Source organism: Danio rerio, chromosome 1 (genome assembly GCF_052040795.2).
Source record: "Danio rerio strain M-AB ecotype USA chromosome 1, GRCz13ab, whole genome shotgun sequence".
Lineage (NCBI taxonomy): Eukaryota > Metazoa > Chordata > Actinopteri > Cypriniformes > Danionidae > Danio > Danio rerio.
Window position 1 is genome coordinate 9,785,127 of NC_141021.1, and position 27,897 is coordinate 9,813,023.

Below are 27,897 nucleotides of genomic sequence, written 5' to 3' on the forward strand. Positions count from 1 at the left end.
ACCCAAGTTTGGGTTACATAGCACTACCCAAAAACTACCCCAAGACTGTGAAAATAACCCCCATAAAATTACCCAAATGCCTTAACCTCTCATTTTGGTAGAAAAAATAACCCCGGATTTTTTAGAGTGTAATACAATCTCTCACTGCACTGATCATAAGGCAAGGTTAGCACCAACTTATGCTAAAGTCTAGGCTTATGCTAGTTTTGTTGAATAAAATCAGCAAAGAAAGTACATTTAATATGATAACAAGACACTCATGTCAGAAACTTGTATTATTGTAAGTGAAGCAACGCACTTTTAAGTATGTAATTTTAAAGTAGGCGATACAGTGGCGCAGTAGGTAGTGCTGTCACCTCACAGCAAGAAGGTTGCTGGGTCGCTGGTTTGAACCTCGGCTCAGTTGGCGTTTCTGTGTGGAGTTTGCATGTTCTTCCTGCGTTCGAGTGGGTTTCCTCCGGGTGCTCTGGTTTCCCCCACAGTCCACAGACATGAGGTACAGGTGAATTGGGTAGACTAAATTGTCCGTAGTGTGTGTGTGTTTCCCAGAGATGGGTTGCGGCTGGAAGGGCATCCGCTGCGTAAAAACTTGCTTTATAAGCTGGCGGTTTATTCCGCTGTAGCGACCCTGAATTAATAAAGGGACTTAAGCCTGATTTATACTTCTGCGTCAAACGTCGGCGTATGCTACGGCGCTGACGCATAGCCCTTCGCCGTGGCCATCGCCGTCACTGACGTGCACCTCTCAAAAAATGTAACTACACGTCGCAACGACGCGTAGCATAAGCTCTGTGATTGGTCGGCTTGGTAGCGCTGACGAGTCTGGGCGGGACCGAGAGGCGCGCGAATGGCGCGACGCCGCGCGAGCGATTGTTTACTAGTGTGGAGTCCCGTGAAGGAGCTCCGGATGGAAAGTTTTGTTTTGTGTTTACCTCATAGTTAAAGTTGTTGCACGTCCGCCGGTTCCTGCCTCAAAATGAGCGAGTTTGAGCCACTTGTACATCCCGGAAGTGTTCAGGAAATGCAAAAAAGTAGCGAAGAAACTCGACACAGAGGAACATTTACACCTCACTGCCAACTAGCGTTTCGGAAGTGTTAATGCAGACCGGCAGAGACAGCGCGCAGAAGTATAAATGCACAGCCACGCGCGTTGCCTGCGCCGTGAGTTACGCCGGTCACATGACGCAGAAGTATAAACCAGGCTTAAGCCGACAAGAAAATGAATGAATGAATGAATGAATTTTAAAGTAACTTATATGGGTGTCTGATAACATAATAGTGCCTGCGCGTCAGTGTGCATACTGTCCATCCGAAATTATTGAATATTACAAATGTTATACCCAGGGCTTGACACTAACTTTTTTTGATCAAAAGCCACAGTAGCTAGTAGTTTTCCAACGTTACTAGCCACTCTGCATTTTTACAAGCCACAATTTTGTTGTTGTGAAATATTTTTTATTTGCATGAATCTGACTTTGACATGCTAAAATACCAACACAATCTCACGGCAATTCGTAACTTTTTCATTTAGTGGCTAATTTGTACAAATTCGTACGATCTAATTCGTACATTTTAGTACGATTTGCGTATTCCCCAATGACGGTTGGGTTTAGGGGTGGGGTTAGGTGCCACGCCTCCTTTTTAAAATCGTACATTTTCTTACGACTGAACTCGTACGAATTCGTACGAATTAGCCACTAAACTGCCAAAACGTAAAATACTTAAGTTTTCTCTTGAGATCAGGTTGAAAATACCTAGTTCAGATGTTGTGTTATGTCCACATGCCTCCTCTTTCATTTCACTTTTTGTGTGTCGTATATGAGCAAATGGGTCATACTTTCATAGTGCTATATTGCAATTAGTTTTTATTTGACGTTTTACATATTTTACTCAAAATTAAGGATTTGACCAAATTTATCTCTGACCAAATCTAACAATAATTATTTCTTAGCCACAAGTTTTAAATGTTTTAAAACAAGCTAAATACAGCTGTATACTAGACTTTTTCTTTAACAAAACAGTTCTTTAAAAACAAAGAAAAAGCTATTGACTTTTTCTGAAGTCTATAGAAGCAAATTGATAATGTAACAGGAGAAAACACTGAATATTGGGTGTTTCCTTTACATTAGATTGTAAACAGAAGAAACCTTTAAAAATGGCCAAAATCTTAAAACTGATGTCTTGCTTTAACAATGTCCTGCAACGTCTTGCTTTAATTGACACACTTACGCACGCACATACACACACGCACGCACACTGCACATCAGTTCGAGAAGTGATTTGTGTTTGTCAATATCTTACCCCAGAGGACACATAAACTGGGACAAAGACCCAGGCAAGAGCCAGCAAGGCATAAGTTGCCTAACAGAGAAAAACAACAACAACTGAAATCAGTATTTAGTAAATGCATACATACATACATAACCTCTCTGCCCATATATACTTATATACTGTATGTATGCCCATGTATACATATATATATATATATATATATATATATATATATATATATATATATATATATATATATATATATATATATATATATATATATATATATATATACAGTTGAAGTGAGAATTATTCGCCCCCCTTTGAATTAATTTTTCCTTAAAGCAGGGAAATTTTCACAGTATGTCTGATAATGTTTTTTCTTCTGAAGAAAGTCTGATTTGTTTTATTTCGGCTAGAATAAAAGCAGTTATAATTTTTTTAAAAGCCATTTTAAGGACAAAATTATTAGCCCCTTTAGGCTATTCATTTTTCGTTAGTCTACAGAACAAACCATTGTTATACTGTAACTTGCCTAATTACCTTAACCTGCCTAGTTAACCTAATTGACCTAGTTAAACCTTTAAATGTCACTTTAAGCTGTATAGAAGTGTCTTGAAAAATATATAGTAAAATGTTATTTACTGTCATCATGGCAAAGATAAAATAAATCAGTTATTAGAAATGAGTTATTGAAACTATTATGATTAGAAATGTGTGGAACAAATCTGCTCTCCGTTAAACAGAAATTAGGGAAAATTTAAACAAGGGGGCTAATAATTCAGGGGGGCTATTAATTCTCACTTCAACGGAATATATATATGGGCAAGATTTACAGATTTTTTATTTTTTTATTTACTTTTAATTAATTTATAGTTTTTGAACAGACACATTTATATACAAGAAAATAAAAATTGAAACTTCATGAACAATAAAACATTTTAAATGCTAAATTAAACTACAATAACACTTTAAAGGGATAGTTCACCCCAAAACAGAAACCTACTAATGATTTACTCTCCCTCAAGTACTTCCAAACCTTTATTTGCTTCTGGTGAACACAAAAGAAGATATTTTGAAGGATGTTGGAAGCCTGTAACCCCTGACTTCCAAAAACAAATACTACTGAAGTCTCAAGGGTTACAGGCATCCAGCATTTTCCATAATAACTTCTTATGTTAAGGAAAGTGAGAGCAAATGATGCTAGAATTATCACTTGTTCATTGTTTTGGTTCATTGTTTTGGCTGAACTATCTCTTTAAACTTACTAAAATAACGGCAAAAATTTTGTAATGATGTTTTTAAGTATAGGCTGTTAGTTTTAAAAAACAAAATAAGCACTTGTTAACTAAGCACTATGTTTTTGTCCTGTATATGTAGTTTATCAAATTTGCATTCATGATTTAATTTAATGTTTTTTGACAGACATTTATATCACGCATAAGCTCCTTTTCAAAACAGAATCTGGTCCTTTTGCCTCCTCTAGTGGTCAGCAAATGAAAGTGCATTTTTGTTTTATTCATGCTCATATTGTAATGTTGAATAAAAAATAAGTCTATGAGATATTTAGGAATAGCTTTTGAAAATGATGTCACTCACATTCCATTCAAATCCGGCCACAGCGATTCCTCCCGCGGCTCCGGTCCCCGCCAGACCGATGAAGAGCCCGGAGCCCTCGCTGCTGGCGAACAGAGACGCGCCGATCTGCACACACAGTTCAGACCCACACATAAAACAAGAGGATTTACAACTCTTCTGCTATTTACAACCTATTTATAGTTTCTGCAGCTGGTTTATGACAGATATATTTTTATATTTAAATTATAATATTATTTATTTATATGCATGTCTTGTGTGGATAATATTTATATGTATTTTTATATTGGTTTGAGCTCATTTGCTTTGTGAATTAGTTTAAATTGAGAGCACAGGATTTAAATGTAGAAATAAGTACATATAAATTAATAAACTGAAAAAACGTGATTAAAACTGTAATCTGATTATATGACTTCCTTTTTTTAAAGATATTTTGCTGTCTGTCAAATTACATTTGCAAAAGTTTTTATGCACATAGAAACATATTCTATGGGAGTTAGCTTTTGTGAAAATAAAATGTTTAAATATGGTTAGATATATTTTTTTCATCTTTAAGCATGCCAAATACTGTAAATCAATACTTCAGACCTGTGCCAGTTTAAATATAGGTACGTTGCTCAGCATGCATGAGTACATCTGCTTTTGTAAACGAATATCTTCATCTACTTCTCAGTGAATATAGACAATAAATTTTGGTGAATTTTAAACGAAACAGCTTCATTAAACAGTTGTATCTATTAAAGTAAGTTTGGCCACCTAACATCTATAGGAATATATAGGTATTTAAATTCACACAAGCTATTGCTAAAAAAAGGTTTATTATCAGTATTTGTTTTTATGTTTGTCTTGATTTGTCCTGTTTATTAAAATTGTTGTTAATATTTTCCCCCAACTGATTTGGGTGTTCTAATCTTTGGACTGCGATGTCAAGTTTTTTTTTTTTTTTTTTTTTTTTTTTTTTAATGATGAATTTTTAGCTTTTTAACTGCAGTCTTCAGAGTCACATGAGCATTCAGAAATCAGTCTAATATTAATTATTGTTGTTGTTGTTGTTGTTGTTATTATTAATGGTAATGGTAATAAAAGCAATAATGACTAGACTAATAATTTAATTTAAAACTACATACGACAAAAAAAGTTATTTAAAATTGTAATAAATATTTAACCATTTTTTCTACATTTAATAAATGAATGATTGAACAGAATGATTTTCTTAAAAAAACATTAAAAATTATTCTTAATGAACAGAATAATTTTCTTAAAAAAAAAAAAAAAACTTACCCCAAACTTTTGACCGGTAGAGTATATACACAAATATATTATTGTAAAGTATTCTACATAAAATATTCATTTTAAAAAAATCATTTATCCAGAGCACTATGTATATACATGTAGTGTTTATTAGATATATATTTAATATTATATATATTATATATATATTATATATATATATATATATATTAAATAGTTCATATAACAGTTCTTATACTAATTAACTGATGAATTGTGCTGATGTCAGTATGATTCATAATTTAGTGTCATAATTGTTTGTTTGTATAAGCAAAATTGACAAAAAAAAAAAATTGCCGTTGAATATCATATGGCAAAGAAATGACAAGTAACAAATTAAATTAAATATGAAGAATTTAGATGCAAAAACCTCTAAGTGCCATCTGAAATTTTCAATTAAATTAGCATTTTTCCCAGGCTGTTGTGTTTAGTTTCAGTGCAATAAGTAGGTTGTTTCCGTTGCCTTTAAAGTGACATAACTGAAAATAAACATAGGAGGCTGAGAAAAGATTTTAGAGGGAAATTTCAGACGGCACTTAAAGGTTTTTGCATCTGAACTCTTCATATGATATTTTGAGAAGAAAAAAAAAAACTTTTTTCTTCTAAAATTTATTTATCAATAAATGAATTAAGACGTTCAATCAAATCTTGGGTTCAGAGGAAACGATCAATTTTACCTTTTGTTTTAAGAGTTCACATGGTAAAAATCCTACAGCAGTTGCATCATAAGACACAATCTTAGTAATTATGCATCAATTAGAAATAGTTATCATTTATTTTAAATTATCTTTGAATTTTGTATTCCAGATTATGAACAACTATGGGATTTCATAGACAACTTCTATTTTATTTTAAATTACATTTGAATAAAATAAATGAAGAAAATATTTCTTTATTTATATTTTTAGTTTTTTAACCGTTCACACATTTGTCAGTATGCAAAGCAATTTATACAGTACATGAAAATGCTTAATTCTAACAGATTCAATCTTAATTATTAGGCTTAAAAATTAAAATAAAGTTAAATCATATTTGTTCATCAAAAGGCCGTATAGGCAACTGAATGTAAATTGCATCGGTTTACATTAATAATAACTTACCGGCCACCAAGCCATGTCTCTACCGGCCAGAAAATATCCACTGAGTGTGTTTCGGCTCACTCTGCAGGATGACTAAAACACACACACACACACACACACACACACACATACATACATACACTTATTTTTTCAGAAAGGATTACATTTCCCACTCTAACTTCTAATTTACATCCACATAATTCTAAAAAGCGTATAAACAACTCAAAAGATTATTAATAAAGTATTATTTTACACAACTAACTCAAGCAAATAATCACTAGTTGCCTTAATTTCCACACATAACATTTATACAGACTTACACAGCTAATTTGACTTTAAATAAAAGTTGAAACATGATTAACCTATTTTAATCCTCTAAATTAGTATTGATTTTTACACTGTGTGCAGATGTAAGCAAATAAGCCTCACCCATATTCCAACTGCGACGTTCAATAAAAAATACGCTCCGATCACAATGATATCGGACACGCTGAAAGACTGGGAAAGAGCGAAAAATTTGGTGGTGGAGTTAAACGCCATGTCCTGCTATCGCACACACAAACCCCAGACTAGAACAACAAGACACCGAGCCTAGAAAGACAGCAGGCGTTCCGGTCAGTCAGCGCTGTGGCCAATTGATCATTAAACACATCAGTTTAATGAAGCAGACTTGCACCTACATGAAAACAACAAGGCAAATGAGAAGACACACAAACTGTTCAGAAGATCACACATAGACAAACAAACACACAGACACTTACAAACATATGCATGCATGCTTAGTCATATAATCAAAGCATTGAGACATGTGATCTGACAAAACTAATGTGACTGACAGAGTCTAAAAAACATCCCCGGACACACTTAACGAAGGTAATGATTGACTTAAACACCCACTGGTGCTAGCCATTAACACACAAACACATGCACTAACCATTAGCATCAATCTTACACATGGACATGAGCATACAGTAGACTCGCTGGCGATGCCTTTGGTGTTAACTGGGGTCAGACTTCAGATCAGCAGGACTTTACGGTACGGTTTGTGCAATCAGTTTACTGGAAGGAAAAAATACGTTGCTCTTCGCTCAAACTACTTATTCAAAATGAGTTGAAACAACACCGTTCTTAAAGGGCACATGTTTTAAGATGTAAGCCTTTAGTGTCTTCATAATGTTTCTGTGAAGTTTAAGCTCAGAATGCCCATCAGACAATTTATTGCGCCCCATTCACACTAGGCTTCAGAGTCAACGCTTGACAGAGGGCGTGTCTGAAGTTGGGGCTGACGTGATCGTCATAGCAGCGTCAGCCAATGAAATAAGTCAGCAATAGGCCACTGTATGAGCTGGTGTATTTGCATACAGCGATCTGATTGACTGACGCTTCCATCTACGCTTGAAAAGTTGAGCAAGTCCCAACTTCTGCAGCTATTGAAGCGGTGCCGATGGATCCACAATGCAGTTCGGCAACGCCTGACATCACCCATTCAAAGTGAATGGGAAGCGTTGGAGCTGACGTTATAGCCTCCAGAATCTGCCAATGTTGGTGTTTGAGTACAGCGTAGCTGTTTTTGTAACCTGTGGCTTTAAATGCAAATGAGCTGATTCTCCCCGCCCACCACGATTCTCATCATGCCTTATATCAGATAAACAGCACAGTAACAGAGACAGACACAGATGAAGCTGAAATACAGCTTAGTCCAAAATACCAAGTAAGTTTATTTGATGTATTTGTGGTGTAGTTTATTCAAGACTTTCTGAAATGATGAGCCACACACACATACTAGTGTTTATTGACACCAAGCGGCTAATATTATAGTGGTTAAGAATTATTATGATTTCCTAATTAAATGACTGCGTTTGTCCGTTCACACACATCTTTACCATTACATGATCTTCTATAACAACATCACATGACCTTTTTGTATCCTGCTCAGTCATGCTCATGTGTTTTTATGCGCATTTACCAAATGTATGTGCATCTTAGCATTTCCATCATGTAGCTACTGTCTTTATTACAAACATGCTCTGTTTTAAAAATGTTTTACACTCACAAACCTTATAGAAATCACAGAGGGTTGTAATAAATAGTTTAATCCTAGTTTATTTGCAAAACTAATGTTCTGTGGACACGTGTATACATGTTATAATTGAAACATGGCGCCTGTCAATCAATTCAGTGGGTGGGGAAAACCACACTCCGACATCATGTTGCAGTGGACCTCAAAATCACTGGGATTTGGATCCTATTTTAACATCAGGAAAAAAGAGAGACTTATTGGGTTTATATCACTCCAATGACAGTGGACACATTATACTTGCAGACAGTTCTGTCCAATCAGCTTCCAAACGTTGATTTTTCTCATCATAGGTGCCCTTTAAGTTGTTTTTGGGACAACTTCATTGTTTCATGTTGAGTCCACTTAAATTTGTAAAAACGGTTCTAACTTGCAGTGGAGCAGTAGGTAGTGCTGTCGCCTCACAGCAAGAAGGTCGCTGGGTTGCTGGTTCGAGGCTCGGCTCAGTTGGCGTTTCTGTGTGGAGTTTGCATGTTCTCCCTGCGTTCGCGTGGGTTTCCTCCGGGTACTCCGGTTTCCCCCACAGTCCAAAGACATGCGGTACAGGTGAATTGGGTAGGTTTAATTGTCCGCAGTGTATGAATGTGTGAGTGTGTGTGTGTGTGAATGTGTATGTGGATGTTTCCTAGAGATGGGTTGCGGCTGGAAGGGCATCCGCTGCGTAAAAACTTGCTGGATAAGTTGGCGGTTTATTCCGCTGCTGTGACCCCAGATTAACAAAGGGACTAAGCCGACTAGAAAATGAATGAATGAATGATTCTAACTTAATTGATTTGTGTTAGGAGATAAACAAGAAGGAATTGTGTGGAATAATAATAATAATAATAATAATAATAATAATAATAATGCATATTATTATTTATTGTGTGCGAATGGTTCTGCTCAGAAAAGCTGATTTTATTTCCTCAGAATATGGTAAATGCAGCATTATTGTTAATATTATTACAATTTTAAATATGGCTTCTATTTTAACAAATTTTAAATATTATTTATTGGCAAAACAAAATAATTTTCAGCGTTATTACTCTAATCTTCAGTTTTCTTTAGAAATCTTTATAAAATGCTGTTTTATTGAAATATGGATTATGAATGTTGCACTGTTCAGTGTTTTTGTGGAAATCATACATCAATCCATGTGTATTCTATATTATGATACACACATAGAAACGAAACTATATAAAACAATTTTGTGACACAGATGTTTAAATTGATAAATTATTTGTATATATTTTATTACACATATGTTTTATATCTAAATATAAATAAACTTTTACTCAAATACATGCATGCACACAGTACACACTCTTAAATTATGTCTAAAAATTTTTTATTTTGGATGTGATTATTATTATGCGAATATTCGCTCATTAATAATTATTTATTTATGTGTTAATTTATTTTATTCTATATAATTTTTATAAAAAAATAATTATAATTTAAAATCTGCCTGACATAATTTTTTTTACCATTCAGCCGTTCTTACAGCGGATGACAATTTGGCAGATCTCTTGTTTAAATCATAGATAAAATGCTTTGCTCAGAACAAAAAAAAAAAAAAAAAAACTGGAAAAATTCTATTGATTAAAAAAAAAAAACACAAAAATTTGCATTAAACTTTTCTTGTTGTGATGCTTTAACATCTTTGATGCAGATAAGAAAGAATGTATGAATTAATGAATAAACGAATGAATGAATAAACATAAACTAATCTAATGAAAATCAGGGCGACAAGAAAATCACTGGTTCGAGTCCCGGCTGGGTAAGTTGGCATTTCTGTGTGGAGTTTGCATGTTCTCCCCGTATTAGTGTGGGTTTTCTCCGGGTGCTCCGGTTTCCCCCACAGTCCAAAAACAAGCGCCATAGGTGAATTGCATAAATTAAATTGGCCGTAGTGTATGTGTGTAAATGAGTGTGTATTGGTGTTTCCCAATACTGGGTTGTAGCTAGTAGGGCATTTGCTGTGTAAAACATATGCTGAATAAGTTGGCGGTTCATTCTGCTGTGGCGACCCCTGATGAATACGGGGACTAAGACTAAAAATCTATTATTGAATACTAAAAATGAGCACATAGAATAACAGAAAACAATTGAGCCTAATACTGTATTAAGCTTGTATGCTGAAATTAAGAGAGCCCTTATAGTAGTAGTTCAGTTCTTAATCTGTATATTTCATTTTCAGGAGAGTTTACTGTATTTCCAGCTCCAGTCAACACACCTGCTGCATTTGTTGGTTCAGTTGTGTTTAATTAGAGTTAATATTAATCTCTGCTGCACGGCAGATCTGCAGTAGTAAACTGATGGAGAACCACTAAAAAAGATCCACAAATATGGCAGATTCCAGATAAGAAAGAGTCAAGGACTGGTAGTTGCACTTCACAGATAACAGAATATAAATATAGCCTCTTTACAATATTATAAATAAAGTCCGACCAATTACCCACTGACTGATGTGGACTAAAATGAAGCCCAAATTAGAACCATCTGCTCTGGTTTTGCTGACACCTTTAGGGAGTTATGGATCATATCGCAGACTTTTAATTGTGAGATTGTCACTAAAATTATGGCTGAAAAGACAGATAGAGAGAAAGGGAGCGATTTAATTATGTGATAATCATCAATGCAGTTTGGCTATCAGTGTCTGAGGGCCACCAGTGAGATTTAAAGGAAATGCTCAAACTAAAATTAACGTTTTTCTCTTCTGTGAATCTTCAGTTATTTTATCACACAAACTGTAGAAATATGTCGTTTGAACATGCTTAATTGAAATTCACACACTGCACTGCAAGATTTTTAACATAAAGCAACTTAAAAGGGTCCTGTTATGATTTTTTTTCTATTAACTGGCTATGCTTTTTAATTGATCATGAATGAGTGTGTCTGTGAAGATTCAGTCATGCTGTAAATGCCATTGTTTACACATGCAGTGTCTCTTTAAATGCAAATCAGTTGCTGCCCTGGCCCTTTCTAGTAGAGAGCGGTGCCTTTACAACTCCTGCTTCAGTTACTCCGGACTCAGCAAACAAAAAAAAAAACAGCATGATATTAAATCCTTGTCAGTTTAAACTCCAGAAATATATATATATATATATATATATATATATATATATATATATATATATATATATATATATATATATATATATATATATATATATATATATATATATATATATATATTTTTTTATTTATTTATTTGCCAGCTCTCTTATAACAAATCAAATGAGTAAAAAACTGTTCTCTTTCCTGTCATTGCTTACTACCTTTATAGTGATGTGTTTTTTGTAATGTCAGTTTTGTTTATTAGCAAAATTACAAATGCAAAAATGTAAAGTACAAATGCAATTCCTGTAAGGAGTACGGATAGGTGTAGGGTGATAGAATATACATTTTGTACAATACAAAAAAAACATTATAACAATGGAATATCTACACAATTCACAATCAGCTGACCAAATGTCCCCACAAGTTTAGCAATACCAGTAAATTGTGACCTTTTAGGGGGCATTTTTTTGTGTGCACATGAGAAAAGCAGCTCTTAAACCACAGAGAATTAAGTATTTTGAAAATGTAAAAATGTTGATTGTTTTCTGTGAGAGTTGGGTTTAGGGGTAGGGGATAGAATATAGTCTGTACAGTATTAAAAACTCTTAGATCTATGGAGAGCCCCCGTGTTTGACCTTGTCGGGACAGGAGGAAAATAGCTTATGAACCATGAAAACTGTGAAAAATATAATAAAAGTATTCTTTTTTTCTTTAAGTTGTGTCTAAGAGTAGGGTTAGGGTAATGTCACAGTCTACAGTTTGTACAGTATAAAAATCATTATGTCGATGGGAAATCCCCTCAAAGATCGCTATAAAAGTGTGTGTTTCTGCTATCTTTGCAGGACCACGTGTCTCTGGCTCATTGTACACGGTCAGTATCTATCCTGCTAAAATCTGTCCAGTGACCTTTCTTCTCAAAAACATGCTCTCTCTCACACACAAACACAAACACACACTGCTTTCCTCCCGTTTAATCTGTCAGGCTCATGGGAAAGGGTCTATTTAGTCACGCCCCCTGATTGATGCAGCACCATCAATTTAACCATGCAATCTCTCTCACACACGCCGTGGCAAGCTGTTTTAACATTCATTCCATCTGTTTATTCTTTTATAAAATAGTATACAGGGTGACACAGTGGCTCAGTGGTTAGCACTGTCGCCTCACAGCAAGAAGGTCGCAAGTTCGAGGCCCGCCTGGTTCAGTAGGCATTTCTGTGTGGAGTTTGCATGTTCTTTCCATGTTGGCGTGGGTTTCCTCTGGGTGCTCCGGTTTCCCTTACAGTCCAAAAACATACGCTATAGGTAAACTGAATAAACTAAATTGGCTGTAGTGTATGAATATGAATGAGTGTGTATGGATGTTTCCCAGTACTGGGCTGCAGCTGGAAGGACATCCGCTGTGTAAAACATATGCTGGATAAGTTGTCGGTTTATTCCACTGGTGACCCCTGATGACTAAGCCCGAAGAGAAATTAATGTATGAAAATAGTATACTAACATATTTGTTAACCCTTTGACTTAACTGTTTAAAACAGTGTTAAATACCATACAGTAAGGCTTTTAAAGAGACAGTACACAGCCAAAAATGATAATTAAGTCATCATTTACTCACCCTTTACTCTTTCAGACTTTTATGAGTATCTCTTTTCTGTTAAAAACAAAAGGTAATATTTTGAAAAATGTTGGAAACCTGTAACCATTGACATTATATGTATTTGTTTTTTGTTTATGTATTTAGTTTTTTGCTATGGAAGTCAATGGTTACAGGTTTTAATTCATTTTCTTTTCGGCTTAGTCCCTTTATTTATCAGGGGCTGCCACAGTGGAATGAACCGCCAACTTTTTCAGCATATGTTTTATGCAGAGGATGCCCTTCCAGCTGCAACCCAACACTGGGAAACACCCATATACTCTTGCATTCACACACATACACTCACATTCATACACATGCCAATTTAGCTTATTCAATTCACGTATAGCGCATGTCTTTTGACTGGGGGAAACCGGAGCACCCGGAAGAAACCCACGCAAACAAGGAGAGAACATGCAAACTCCACACAGAAATGCCAACTGACCCAGCCAGGGCTCAAACCAGCAACCTTATTGGTGGGAGACCCACTGCGCCACCGTGACACCCTACAGGTTTTCAGCTTTCTTCAAAATATCTTCTTTTGAGTTTAACAGATGAAAGAATCTCATAAAGGTTTTAACTATTTGAGCGTGAGTAAATAGTGAGTAAAAAAATACATTTTGAGGTTAACTATCCCTTTAAATTACTTTCAGGTCATCCAAAATGTAAGCTATTTTAAAGATAAAGGAGATTTTTAGATGAAAAGGTTCTTTTGAAATTATATGGTTAATGGTTGGACAGGCAAAACATCCCATTAATGATATACATCAGAGGTGACAATGGTAACCCTTGGTTTGGCCCACCATCCCATCTGAATAGAGAGAAATAATGATGGGGAGTTGGTTGGGGCAAATGCCTTTGACAGTTCAATTTAATTCACCTTTATCTGTATAGCGCTTTTACAATTGTGTCAAAGGAGCTTCACTTAGAAGATTATAGAGAATTGAAACTGTGTCAGTTCAGTTTTCAGTCTTTAAGTTTAGTTCAAGTCAGTGTTGTTTAATATTCACTGCTGGGAGTCCAAACACTGAAGAGCAAATCTATCAATGCGCAGCTCTACAAGTCCCAAACCATGCAATCCAGTGGTGACAGAGATGCAGACCAATGCTTGGTTATTATTAGGCACATTATAGTTTTGCCGTTTGCACCTTTTAACTTGATAGCTCATCAACCTTCACTTGTTCCAAAGCTGTTCGACTTTCTTTCCGCTATTAAACACAAAATAAGATATTTTTAAGTAAGCTGCAAAAAAAAAAATAAAATAAATAAAATTAACCATTGACTTCTACAGTATTTGTTTTTCCTACTATGGAAGTCAATGGTTACAGGTTTTCAACTTTCTTCAAAATATCTTCTTTTGTTTTTAATAAAGGTTTGAAACCACTTGCGGGGTAAATAAAAAGTGAATAAATTGTCATTTTGGGTGAACTATGCCTTTAAGTTTGAGCTTTTGAAAGCAGGGTATACGGTGTTCAGCATAATTAAGTACAGCTCATTTTGAAAATGAATATTTTTATCCATTTCTCCGTGAATATAGGCAATGTATTTGGTATTTGGAGAGTCCAAACCCTGAAGAGCAAATCCATCAATGCGCAGCTCTACAAGTCCCAAACCACGCAAGCCAGTGGTGACAGAGATCGCCATTTCAAATTTAATGTAACCTTTTGTTTCTTTGTTGAGTTGAGGAGATACAAAAAAGCCAACTAAAATGTTTCAAAAGAAATGACTTTTAAAATGTAAATACTGTCACTCGACAAATAGAGGACAATCCAGAACACCGATGAGCAAATCAAGGCAAAGGCAGGAGCAGCTCAGCTAGTGTATTCAGTACTGAGCTCCGTTGTGTTATAAGTGGGATTGTTTATGTTTTTACCATAATAAGTTGATTATAAAATGTTAAAAATTATACTGCATTATTATTTAATATGTTTTAACCTCCTAGGGTTTTGTGGCCACATACATGGACAGCACATTTTAGCTCTTAAGTGGCTATTTAAAATACCTTGAGTGTTTTATATTTTGTTACAGACATACAATGTCCTCCTGCAACTGTTTTGCAGCATATGAAATGTCCCAAACACTATTTTAATTGTCCAAAATGGACATAAAAATCGTTTTTACTCTCTGATAGTCAAAACATTTTCAAAAAATAAGTATGTGTTAAAAACAATTAGGAAAAAGTGTTTTATGGACATTCAGACCACGAGTCCACATATATGGACATCATCACATTAGGTTCCAATAATTTCAAATAGCAAAGAGAAATAAAAATGCATGTAAAAAAAAAAACAGCTTGGGCCTGAAGAGGTTAAAGCAACCTTTTCTAGTTATTTTTAGCTAATAAGCAAACAAATGAGCAAATTTAATGTAAAACGCTTTGGTTTATTTAACTTCGGTCTACAGCCCTCAATCAAGTTAGGTTTTTGGCTCTTCATCAAACTTTCAAAATCTGGGTTACATTTATTTTACAAATGACCAAGAACTAAAATTGTATAGCCTATTGTTTGTGTTGTGTACAACAATAGTGGTTATTTTAATTTATTTTTTTGGTGACCTATCCTTTTAAGATGAAACTGAAAAAGTAGGCTAGTCTGTGTGATTTACAATCATTAATAGCACACAAATTGATACTTGTCAGTTTTAAAGAATAAATGTTGAAACGGCTTGCCATACATACACATACACAGACACACACATACATGCGCACATGAGAAAGCGACAGCGGATTACAACCTCCAGCACCCGCGCGCACATCTGCCTGGATGTTTACGTAATATATATGCGGTCTCTCTGTGAGCTTCGGGTCAAAGAGACGTCTTCCGTTTTGATTTATAGAGCATCTGCTATTTTTGTAAAGATACAGCATGTCACCGTGCGTAAATACGCGCAAGGTTTCCGATTCGTCCCTTTAACCTGAAAACGATTGGACTCTGTCACCTCAGTACGCATTAAGCCCGTTTTTAGTGGTTAGCGACTGCGTGGACGCTGCTGGTCACTCTGCTGGGCATGTGAACGCGTCTCTGCGCACTCGACCTTTTTACGATGAGCGGCGAGGATGTGCTGGCGTTTACGGCACCGTTATGGTCGCCTGGTCCCCTGAAGATGCGCTGGATGTAGAAGTATAGCCATGACTGCATGTGTGAGAGAGGGTGCTTGAGTGTGTGACTGAACAGAATGGGGAAAGAACAGGAACTCTTGCAGGCGGTGAAGACGGAGGATCTGGTTACCGTCCAGCGGCTCCTCCAGAGACCCAAACAGGGCAAAGCGAGTGAGTATCACACCCACCGATCTTTAAACGTCTCCTCACACCCTACACACCCCCTTGCTAATGCTTCAATGGCCACATACGGCTGGGAAATACGTGTCATTACATAGTAAAACGCGAAATTTTGTAATATATAGAGAAAATGTAGGACATTGTTCATCAGTTTGATCCTGAGAGGATGTTGAAGATGAGTTTGTAGGCCTTGTGCATGTTAAACGCGTATATACGAGGGGATGGAAAATGTTGTTATTCAAAATATAACCAAAATAAGTGGTTTAAATTATTTTAATTTCAGTGCATCTATCGCTTATACAAGCAGAGAACCAATTCAAATTCTAAACGATCGGCTCTTGTCAAGCCTTTCCATTTAGTGAATTAAAATCACACAGCGCGCCCAGTGTCGTCCGAATGACTCTTGAGGGAGTCGGATCTTTCAGTTATTACCCTCTCAAAAATCTACGTTCATTGATTCCAATATGATCGTGCCAGTTTTGCTCAGCGTATGATGGGTTGTCAATACTGGATGCTCGCTGTGTGTAACGGTATGAAAGTGGCGGGCCGCGCCAAATCCGCTTTGATGTCCAGATGAGCGCGCGCTCGGATATGGCAGGTGGCTCAAGATCGTCAAAGATTAAAGAGATGGAGTATTGAAAGCAACATGTGCAGATGGATATTGTCATTTTGTGTTTATGGTTCATGAGCTGTTATGTCATATTTTATTTCCAGGGACCCATCCTTCTTATATTTATCTTAAGCTGTTGACAGATATAAATATCGCTTTTTATGGCTATCAGCTCTTTATATCTGGGCTTAGTTTATCTCCAACTAGCTGTTCCACAAATTAGATAGATAGATAGATAGATAGATAGATAGATAGATAGATAGATAGATAGATAGATAGATAGATAGATAGATAGATAGATAGATAGATGATAGCATCTTGTTCTGCTTGTTGGAAGCATGGCGTTCAGGAAGGGAAAAGGGATTATATTAGTGAAAAGCGCCAGATGTCAGAGTAATAAAGTGCGCGCGTACATGAGAGAGAGAGAGAGAGAGAGTCCACTCACTCAGCTGTTTGGGCGTCTGTCCATTATGACGTGTAAAGGGGCGTTCACGCTGACAGCTGCTTTATCATTGGAGCTCGCCAGGTCACATTATTATTGGTTGCTATAGGTGTGCTTTGATTGACGCCATAATGTTACTGATGGACTACATAGCTGGCTTTTATTGGAGTGGCTGATGTAATTATGAGTGCGTCTGACATGACTGTATGCTTTGTGGGTGGACAAAATAGGCAATTAAAAACTACTCTGATTGAATACACATGCATTTCTTATAGTGTGTTTTATCAACTCCATAAAGGATAACGATAAAGATAGCAACAAATGTGTTCACAGCAAAAACAATAACTATAAAGATAAAATATATCTATGTTTGGATGCAGACCAATGCTTGGTTATTATTAGGCACATTATAGTTTTGTCGTTTGCACCTTCACTTGTTCCAAAGCTGTTAGACTTTCTTTCTGCTATTAAACACAAAATAAGATATTTTTAAGTAAGCTGCAAAAAAAAAAAAAAAAAAAAAGTAACCATTGACTTCCACAGTATTTGTTTTTCCAATGGAAGTCAATGGTTACAGGTTTTCAACTTTCTTCAAAATATCTTCTTTTCTTTTTAATGTAATAAAGAACTCATAAAGGTTTGGAACCACTTGCGGGGTAAATAAAAAGTGAATTAATTGTCATTTTGGGTAAACTATGCCTTTAAGTTTGAGCTTTTGAAAGCAGGGTATACAGTGCTCAGCATAATTAAGAACAGCCCATTTTGAAAATGAATATTTTTATCCATTTCTCCGTGAATATAGGCAATGTATTTGGTGCGTTTTAAACAAAACAGATTTATTAAACAGATATATTTATTAAAATGATATTTTAGTCACCTTACATATTTAGAAATTGAAAGATAATTCAATTCAAGCAGAATATTGCAAAAAAAAAATTACTACTAAATTTTTAAAAAACTTTTTTACTAAATTTTTTTAACATGTTTTTTGCTTCTCTTGATTTTTCCTCTGTTTTAAAATTTGTTTCTATTATTTTTCCTCAATGTATATATTTAGGGGGTACTTGTTTTTGGACCTTTTTTGTAAGTTATTTTTGCTAGATAAGCTCCAGATTTGTCTTGAGCACTGACTAATATGCACAAATATAATATTGTATTGCTTCCTATTAAAAGTATGAATTTAAAAGATTAGAGGGGTGTACTTATATATGCTGAGTATTGATGTTATTGGCTGTACTTTTAATTCTTCATCAACTGCAAAATAAATCATTATGAAAGTGATTACAGTTATGTCATTCCCCTGTGACTGATATTTCCATACAGTGGTTGTGAAAGATTACACCATTCTTACTCTAGAATGAATGTAAGGATATTTAAACCCTTTGAGTTTCCATTATTAATTCATTTTCTTTTCGGCTTTGTCCCTTTGTTAATCTGGGGTCGCCATATCGGAATGATCCTCCAACTTACCCAGCCTTTGTTTTACGCAGCTGATGCCCTTCTAGCTGCAACCCATTACTGGGAAACATCCATACACACTCATACACTACGGACAATTTAGCCTACCCAATTCACCTATGGTGGATGTCTTTCGACTGTAGGGAAGCCAGAGCACCTTGAGGAAACCCACACAAACACAGAGAGAACTTGCAAACTCCACACAGAAATGCCAACCAACTCAGGCGGGGATCGAACCAGTGACCTTCTTGCTGTGAGCCGATTGTGCTATACCCACTGCGTCACCGTACTGCAAAGTTACCATCCTTATTGTAAACAGGCATTAAAGTAGCTGTGGTTGTAGTATTAAAAACACTGTAGTTTACCTAAAATTAGAAGTTTGCTGTTGATTTACTCACCCTAAGGCCATTCAAGATATTTATTCTCTTCAGTGGAACATTTAAAGGAGATTTTTATTTAAATAATCTTTGGTTATTCATAAAATGAAACTACTGGCACCTTAATATTAATAATAGTAACAAAAGCATACACTCACCGGCCACTTTATTAGGTACACCTTACAAGTACCGGGTTGGACCCCATTGTGCTTTCAGAACACGCAGTTGCTGCAGATTTGTCGGCTGCACACTCAAGATGTTAATCTCCTGTTCCACCACATCCCAAAGGTACTCTATTGGACTGAGATCTGGTGACTGTGGAGGCCTTTTGAGTACAGTGAACTCATTGTCATGTTCAAGAAACCAGTCTGAGATGATTCGCGCTTTATAAAATGGCGCGTTATCTTGCTGGAAGTAGCCATTAGAAGATGGGTACTCTGTCGTCATAAAGGGATGGACATGGTCAGCAACAATATTCAGGTAGGTTGTGGTGTTGACACGATTCTTAATTAGTACTAATGGGCTCAAAGTGTGCCAAGAAAATATCCACCACACATTACACCCCCACCACCATCCTGAACCGTTGATACAAGGCAGGATTGGTCAATGCTTTCATTATATTGATGCCAAATTCTGACCCTACCACCCGAATGTCACAGCAGAAATTAAGATTTATCAGACCAGGCTACGTTTTCCAATCTTCAATTGTCCAATTTTGGTGAGCTTGTGCGAATTGTAGCCTCAGTCTACATGCCTAAATGCATTGAGTTGCTGCCATGTGATTGGCTGATTAGAAAAAATGCGTTAACGGCAGTTGGACAGGCGTACCTAATAAAGTGGCCAGTGAGTGTACAGTACCCATTCTGTCTGATGATACTAAAGGTCAGCTTGTGCTAAAAACTACTGTAAATATTACTGACAACATTACTATCTTTAACCCACAGCTAAAAATATTTTTTAATCATCAGCAACACAAAACACATCCTGAATTTTACTGGTAAACTGTCCCTTTAGTCATTGCTGTCTCAGCCTGGAAAGAGGATGCAGATAGCATTTGACTGTTATGGTTGGTCAAAAAAAAAATCATGCTCAACCGAAATAGCGTTGTCTCTCGTTTATGCAATGAATAGTGTCCTACCATGACTGTGGCGCAAGATCAGGCACACAAACATACGCGCACCCATGTCTATAATTGAAACGCAATTACCACTTCCAGCGCTGGGTAACATCCCAGGTGGTGAGAGATGCATCTCCTGCTATGATAGGAGGGGCGGCCTGAAATGAAAGCAGGCCACTCTGTGTGTGTGTATGTGTGTATGAGTGTGAGAGAGAGAGTGTTTTACAATAATAGCTATACTGAAATGCCCTTCTTTCCCTTGTGTTTATAAAGAAATGATTCACATTTTTGGTGCAGTTTTATTCACTATCATTGTCAGAAAAAATCAAGCATTGAAACTTTTATGTCTATTTGAAGAAAACGGCAGTGTGCTGGACACAATGCACTGAGGTATGAAAGAGTAAATAATAAAGCAGACATCTTTACGCTTGTAAACTTTTTTTTAAAAGCGTGAACTGTTGTCCTCAAGGCATCTGTTGTTTTGTCGATATGTCAAACTGGATGCACCCTTTCTGTGATTGTTGCTAAATCCTTGCTAACGCCTTTACATCAATGTCCAATATGTTCTGCCGTTCAGTTGTTGATGTTGTTGTCTCAGACAGCTACATCATCTCTCCAGAGATTTATCAAGGAAAATGTATGTTCTCTAAAGGTTTATTGCACGGCATCCTTGAGTTTTCCCTCCCTTGACCTTAGTTTGGTAGCATCTGCCTTAAAGCTCCTCTAAAACTACCTTGAAATGATTGCATTTTAACAAAATGTGATCCTGGAGCACAAAACCCAGTCTCATGTTGCACAGGTTTATTTTGGCAGTATCCAAAAATACATTGTGTGGATCAAAATTTGAGATTTTTTTTTTTTTTTTGCAAAAAATCATTAGGATATCAATTTAAGATCATGTTCCATGAATATATTTGTACATTTCCTACTGCAAATATATCAAAAAACAATTTTGGATTAGTAATATGCAATGCCAAGCATTTCATATAGACAACATAAATGGGGATATTCTCAATATTTCGATTTTTTTAAACCCTCTGATTCTAGATATTCAAATTGCTGTATCCCAGCCAAATCTCAGACAGTCCTTACAAAGTATATGCATAAAGCTTATTTATTTGGTTTTGATATGATGTATAAATCTCAAATATGCCTGGTTTTGTTGTCTCATATGCAACATAAAATGCATGAATTTCGAATTATGTAGCCAGAGCTATATGGCTGCATTTCCCCCTTCCTTCTTGCGCTTACCGGCTGACTGCTTACCTCTGTATGGTAGGCTTTCCTGTTGTAACCAGTTTGTCCAGTAGCTCCCTATGTACATTAGCAGACTTGAGATGCAGAAAGGGAGTTGACCACAATGATGTGGTTTGAGTCTGGCGAAGAACAGTTCCGCGTAAGACAAAAACAGAAGCCAAACATTGAAATAAACAAGTAAATTACAGGGTGAGAACGTGGTAAAATCTGAACACATGGTAAAAATAAGGCTAAGTTAAAGCTTTTGCTTAAGCTTTTGTTTTTCTGGATTGCTATCGGTTGGGTTTTGGAAAGGGGGTGATCGGGTCAATCTGTTCTTTTGAAAACACTATCGGTTGGGTTTAGGGATGGGGGTGTGCGGGTTAATCAGCCGGTCAGTCAGTCGACAGCGGCCTCTGGTGGCTTTACGTAAGAACAGCAGGCGTTAATGGCACTCGCGAAAGAAGTTTGCGATCTAAAAAAGCATACAAAGCGGCCTCTGGTGGATTCGCAAAAACCAAAACTGCAAAAACGTATGTCCTAGGATGTATTTCATGATCTCTAGGAATGTATATAGGGGTACGTATCAATAATGAGCCTGGGTTGATAATACATCTTCAATCAGTCAATCAGATGATGTTTTGGATGGTCACTGTTCCTTGCGTAAAAAACAAGAATAAGGACTTGCTGTTAGTGCTGGTATTTTTGTTCTGCATAGAGTTTTACTAGTTGTTCATATTATTATCTCAGTATTGATAGTATCTCTTATATTGATAGTATCTTGAGTAAGCTTCCACTTATCTTTTTTTCCTGTTCAAAATGCAATTTATTTCAACAACGCATGTTCTTCAGCAGTACCTAAACACACAAAAGTAGTAGAGCAGATGTCCGTTAGGCTTCCCAAAATTTTAAATTAGTGCTTGTTATAGTTTTTAAGGTTTATTGGACCCTCCTGCTTCAGGAAACTCCTTCCTCTTGTTAAATTCTATTCTTGCATGGGGTTAAACATGGAGTTAAACACTGATTGTTGACACCAGGGCACCTGCTAGCCTACTGTGATTAGCATTGAGAAAACGGCAGTGAGTAGCTTTCAGTTCAGTCTGAGCATTAACATATGATTTAATATGACTTATTTAACCTTTCTACATTACATGCATCAATTACCATCATCTTAAAAGGCCAGATCAAGTAGAAATAGTTCTATAAAAACTCGTAGTTGCACTTATTATAGCATATGCAATAACAAAAACCGGACAGTATGAGTTTTATTTGATTCTGAGATTTGGGAAGTGATTCATTACTTCTCAATTCTTTTATGAATGACGAACCACCCACAGATTCATTCAAGCGGCAGAGCAGACAGAAAGAGGGGAAAATCAAAGCGCTTGAGAAATGTTTGTTCACAGCAGAAGCGGTTCTCCAAAATCCACATGCAGGGTGGCACATTTGACCCATTTTTGGAATATTTCTGTCTCTGATTTCATTTTCACATGATTCCCAGAGGTCTTAAGAGATAAAAAGGCAATCATAGTGAACCAGATGTTCGGTAATTTAGCAGCTAATGGCTATTTTTAAGTCTAGATTTTATGCTGGTTTGCTGTGTGGTTGCATCTGTAATTTAATGCAGTATATAGTGTGGTGATATTGCCCTAAAACGAAGGATGCATTGTTGCATCATAAGATACTGTAGGACTGGGGAAAACATGGGTGGATTATTAGTTTTCTGGAAATGTGAGCTTTCTAACTGGATATATCATGTGTTAGGTGGCAGGTAGAGTTGAGCTGTTGGGATTTTCGATAGTGGATTAAATGTTTCTGGAAATATGGAAATAATGGACTGTTATGTGAAACATTTAGTATTCATTTACAATTTAATAACATTGTTTAATGCTCAGGTGTTTCTGTTTCGTGGAATGCCAGCTCCATCCATCCATCCATCCATCCATCCATCCATCCATCCATCCATCCATCCATCCATCCATCTATAAAAGAAGAGAGAGTAACTGACAGAAATTACTAGCATTTTTACAAAACATTCAAATATTGCACTTGTCTATAACTTGCCAAGTGATCTTAGATTAAGCGTGAAAAATCGATGGATGTTAAATAGCCTATTTATTTCTATAGCTTCCATAGTTTTTCAGTTAGCAGAAATGTAGTCTGTTTTGTGTAATCTTACTCTACTGTACTGTACTGTACTGTACTGTGTATGTTTATGTTCTTTTGTATGATAGTATGTGTTGTGTTGAAATTCAGATATGGTAAAGAATGTTTGATTTCAGGCACCGACTGTAAGCAGATGACTAATCACAACAGCTGAGCTGCCTTCTGGCCAATCAGAGTAGGGTAGGCGGAGTTTATAGTCACTGGATCCTTAAACAAACCATTTCAGACGATGTGAGAGAAGAGTTGATGCTGCAATGTATATTATAGCAGCATTAAAGTGTTTTTTGACATTTGGATGAATGTTTTCACTTGATTTCCAAAGGACCAGGGAGATAAAAAGTCAATCTTGGTGAACCAGATGTTTGGTAACTTACCAGTCAATGTCCACTTTTATGTCTAGATCAGGGGTGCCCAAACTTTTTCTTATTAAGGGCAAAATTCAAACTTGATCGAGGGTGGTTGACCGAATCTAAATATACCAAACCAAAGTTGCTATAGTAAGTTCCTCATTTATTTAATATTTAAAAATATGAAGAAAAACATAATTTAATTGTATAAATAATTTTATATATTTATTTATTATATAATTTATTGAATATATATATATATATATATATATATATATATATATATATATATATATATATATATATATATATATATATATATATATATATATATATATATACACATACACACACATATATATATAGCTTTTTTTATTTTTTTTTTTTTTTCAAAAACAATACATTTTCACTCAGTAGTGAAATATGTGTCCTAGTAGTGTTTTTAGTAATGTGCCACACATAAAAACCTGTCACTATAATAAAAAAAAAGTTTTTAAAGTTTCATTACCCTTTAACAATTCTAATGAACTCGCATTTAATTAAAACATTTAATTTCAGTTTTTATTTATTTGTAGCTCAGGAATTAAACAAACAAAAAAAACAAACAAACAAAAAAACAAACAAGCAAACAAGCAAACAAACAAACAAACAAACAAACAAACAAACAAACAAACAAACAGTTATGCAAAATTATAATGACGATTTCTATTTGAGGGATTCACCCCAACCTTCCCTATCTATTGTCCATCTCTTCTCTAATTGGTTGGAGGACAAAAACAATGGTTACCATGGGCCAACTTTGGCCCTAGTTTGGGCATCTCTGGTCTAGATCTGTGTGTTGCATCTAAAGTTTAGTGTACTGTAGTGTGATATTATTGCCATAAAATTAATGATTCATTATTAAATCATAGGAAATGACTGAAGAAATGTTGTTAGTTTTCTGAATCAAATCATTTCAGACACTGGGAGAAAAAGAGTTGATGCAGCAATGTATATTATAACAGCATTAAAGTGTTTTTTTGACCTCGAATGGATGCAAACATACTGTAGGATGTCTCCAAAACAAAATTAGAAACATTTAAAAATAGCATAACAGGCACAGTTGCCAAGTCAGCTTATAATACTTGACTTTGGGCTTCTTTTTATTAAGTTGCAGTAAAAAAAACACATTGTTTCTTTCTCAGATTTCATTAACTGGTTGCAGATTTTTTTAACATAGGCTCATTCTGTAAGAGTAGTCTATATATTTCTGAAGATCGCAAATTATGTAGCCAGAAGTACTTATGGCTATATTTCATCTTTATAACAAATGCTATGGGGTGGTATGATGTCAGTTAGTGCTTTTGAAAACACTATTGGTTGGGTTTAGGGAAGAAGGGCGGTGGGTCAGTCAATCAGTCAGTCAATCTGTCAGTCACTCGACAGCGGCCTCTTGTGGATTTATGCAAGAACAGCAGGCGGAAATGGCACAAAATAAATTTGAGATCTCAAAGCGTACACAGCGACCTCTGGTGGATTCACGAAAACAAAAACTGCTAAAAATCCCATCCTGGGATTATTTGGCACTCTCCGGAAATGTATATAGCCATACATTTTCAGAATGAGCCTGGGTTAAGATTTTTGGGTTTATTTTTAAATTGTGAATAGCAATTCAGTTTCTAAAGTCACTGTTTATCTAATGAATTTTTGTAAGGTATTAATCATTACAGCCTATATTAATTTTGTTGTTGCAAATATTTAGCTGCTTTGTGAAGAATCTTTTAAATGATTGTCTTGCGAGAGTTTGAAACACTGTAGTGCCAAAGTCAGAAAAGATTGATATCCTTGGATCAAGTGTTATATGGCTTCATGCATGAGGAATTTTGCTTTGTTATTTCTGTACTTTTTACATTCAGTAGATACACATCAGTAGTGCCAGCAAATTGTCCTGTGATATTAATACAACAGACAGTGAGAGGCAGAAAAAGCGCTGATGCTTTCTGCTGCTTACAACAACCTCATCGAGCAGTCAGCAAAATATTAAAAATGACAAATCCCAGCGCTGACTCTTTCATTATCGCAGACAAACAAAATCAAACCCGTTTTTTTGACAATTGGAAATGCTTTCTCTGTATCAGATAAACCCCTCGTGTTGGGACAAACTCATCCATTATGGGATGTATTGATATATTTCCGCTGTAATAACATGATAACATGAAACCAGCATTGTGCTGAACATTTGTATACTCAAACTGGAGTGATGTTTCTGGAATACGGTTAGATTTCTTAACATGAACTTACTTCATTCATGTGTGACTATTTTTCTGCTACTATGCTTCCTCACAGGGCCTCATTCTTGCACTTTGTGTGTATGTGTGTGTGTGTTTCTAGCCACCGTGTATGGTGTGAGCAGGACATTCCCAAACCAGCGAAAAGAAAATGCCAGAACGCATCAGTTCAACCAGCCATGAACATCAATGCACTCACAGAAAAAGAAAGAGAGAGAGAGAGAGAGAGAGAGAGAGAGAGAGAGAGAGAGAGAGAGAGAGAGAGAGAGAGAGAGAGGGAAATACCATTTAGCTCTCCCTAAAGCTGAATACATGAGCTCATGCTGGACTTCATTGACAGCTCCTTTTTTTGTAAGCGCATCTCAAATCCAGGGAATATTTCATTGGAAATGCAGTACAGGTATTCATCTGAATCTAGACTGCTACATTTATTCTCCCGCTTGCTTTATTTGAATGTAACTCTATTATGAGTAGTGACTACAGATGTTTTGCTCTCTCAGAATGAATACTTAGGGAATTACAAATTCATAGCTGCTCTCTGCAAATCTCACATGGTCGCCCACTGAAGCTAAGCAGGGCTGTGCCCTATCAGTACCTGGATGGGAGACCACGTGGTGTTATTGAGGCCAGCAGGGGGCACCCAACCTGCAGTCTGTGTGGGTCCTAATGCCCCAGTATAGTAAAGGGAACTCTATACTGCTCAGTAAGCACCGTCTTTCGGATGAGACGTTAAACCGAGGTCCTGACTCTCTTTGGTCATTTAAAATCCCAGGATCTCCTTTGAAAAAGAGTAGGGGTTTAACGCTGGCATCCTGACCAAATATTCCCACTGGCCTCTGTCCATCATGGTCACCTATCCATACCCATATCATAACTGGCTTCATCACTCTGTCTCCTCTCCGCCTATCAGCTGGTGTGTGGTTTGCGTTCTGCAAAATGGCTGCAAAATGGCTCCAGGTGGATGCTGCACACTGGTGGTGGATGAGGAGATTCCCCCCTACTGTATGTGTAAAGCGCTTTGAGTGCTCAGAAAAGCGCTATATAAATGTAAGTAATTTATTATTATTAAAAAAAACAAAAAAACTGATATACTCATTTAAAATGTAGCTGACTAAATGTTAGAATATATGACACATAAACACTAAAGATATATAAATACATTTGTAATAAATTAACTGAATAATGTAAATTACTCTGGGCATCACAGATGACAGTGGGTAGTACTATCGCCTCACAGCAATAAAGTCACTGGTTCGAGCCTTGGCTGGGTCAGTTGGCATTTCTGTGTGGAGTTTGCATGTTCTCCCTGTGTTCGTGTGGGTTTCCTCCGGGACCTCCGGTTTCCCCCACAAGTCCAAATGCATGTGGTACAGGTGAATTGGGTAAGCTGAATTGTGTGTAGTGTATGAGTATGTAAATAAGTGTGTATGGACATTTCCCAGTGATGGGTTGCAGCTGGAAGTGTGTTGTGTAAAACATATGCTGGATAAGTTTTCGGTTCATTCCACTGTGGCAAGCCATGATTAATAAAGGGACTAAGCCGAAAAGAAAATGAATGAATGAAAGAATGAATGAATATGAGTGTATCTGTGAGTGTATGTGTGAGTGAGTGTAA

General features: G+C 36.1%; 2 protein-coding genes across 6 annotated transcripts in view; one reads left to right on the forward strand and one right to left on the reverse strand.

Moving 5' to 3' along the window:
* The window catches only part of slc5a10 (solute carrier family 5 member 10), a 51,707-nt gene extending 44,900 nt beyond the window's left edge, over positions 1 to 6,807 (reverse strand). For 2 of the 5 annotated variants that reach the window (XR_015476198.1, XM_087236694.1), the window contains exons 1-4: positions 6,666 to 6,807; positions 6,258 to 6,329; positions 3,871 to 3,975; positions 2,302 to 2,361 (exon numbers count right to left, since the gene is read on the reverse strand). Coding sequence is in view for 2 of the 5 variants with exons in the window: in XM_087236694.1 (XP_087092820.1) it covers positions 2,302 to 2,361; positions 3,871 to 3,975; positions 6,258 to 6,329; positions 6,666 to 6,776 (348 nt within the window). In the remaining 3 variants the exon portion in view is untranslated. Of the gene's footprint in view, positions 1 to 356; positions 734 to 932; positions 1,169 to 2,301; positions 2,362 to 3,870; positions 3,976 to 6,257; positions 6,330 to 6,665 lie in introns of those variants that run through there. The other 3 variants (XR_015476199.2, XM_087236695.2, XM_087236696.1) reach the window with 2 other exon arrangements.
* An 8,887-nt stretch (positions 6,808 to 15,694) lies between these two features.
* The window catches only part of LOC147846683 (caskin-1), a 64,868-nt gene continuing 52,665 nt past the window's right edge, over positions 15,695 to 27,897 (forward strand). The window contains exon 1 of the mRNA XM_087236701.1: positions 15,695 to 16,253. Within this exon, the coding sequence (XP_087092827.1) occupies positions 16,160 to 16,253 (94 nt within the window). The 5' untranslated portion in view covers positions 15,695 to 16,159. The remainder of the gene's footprint in view (positions 16,254 to 27,897) is intronic.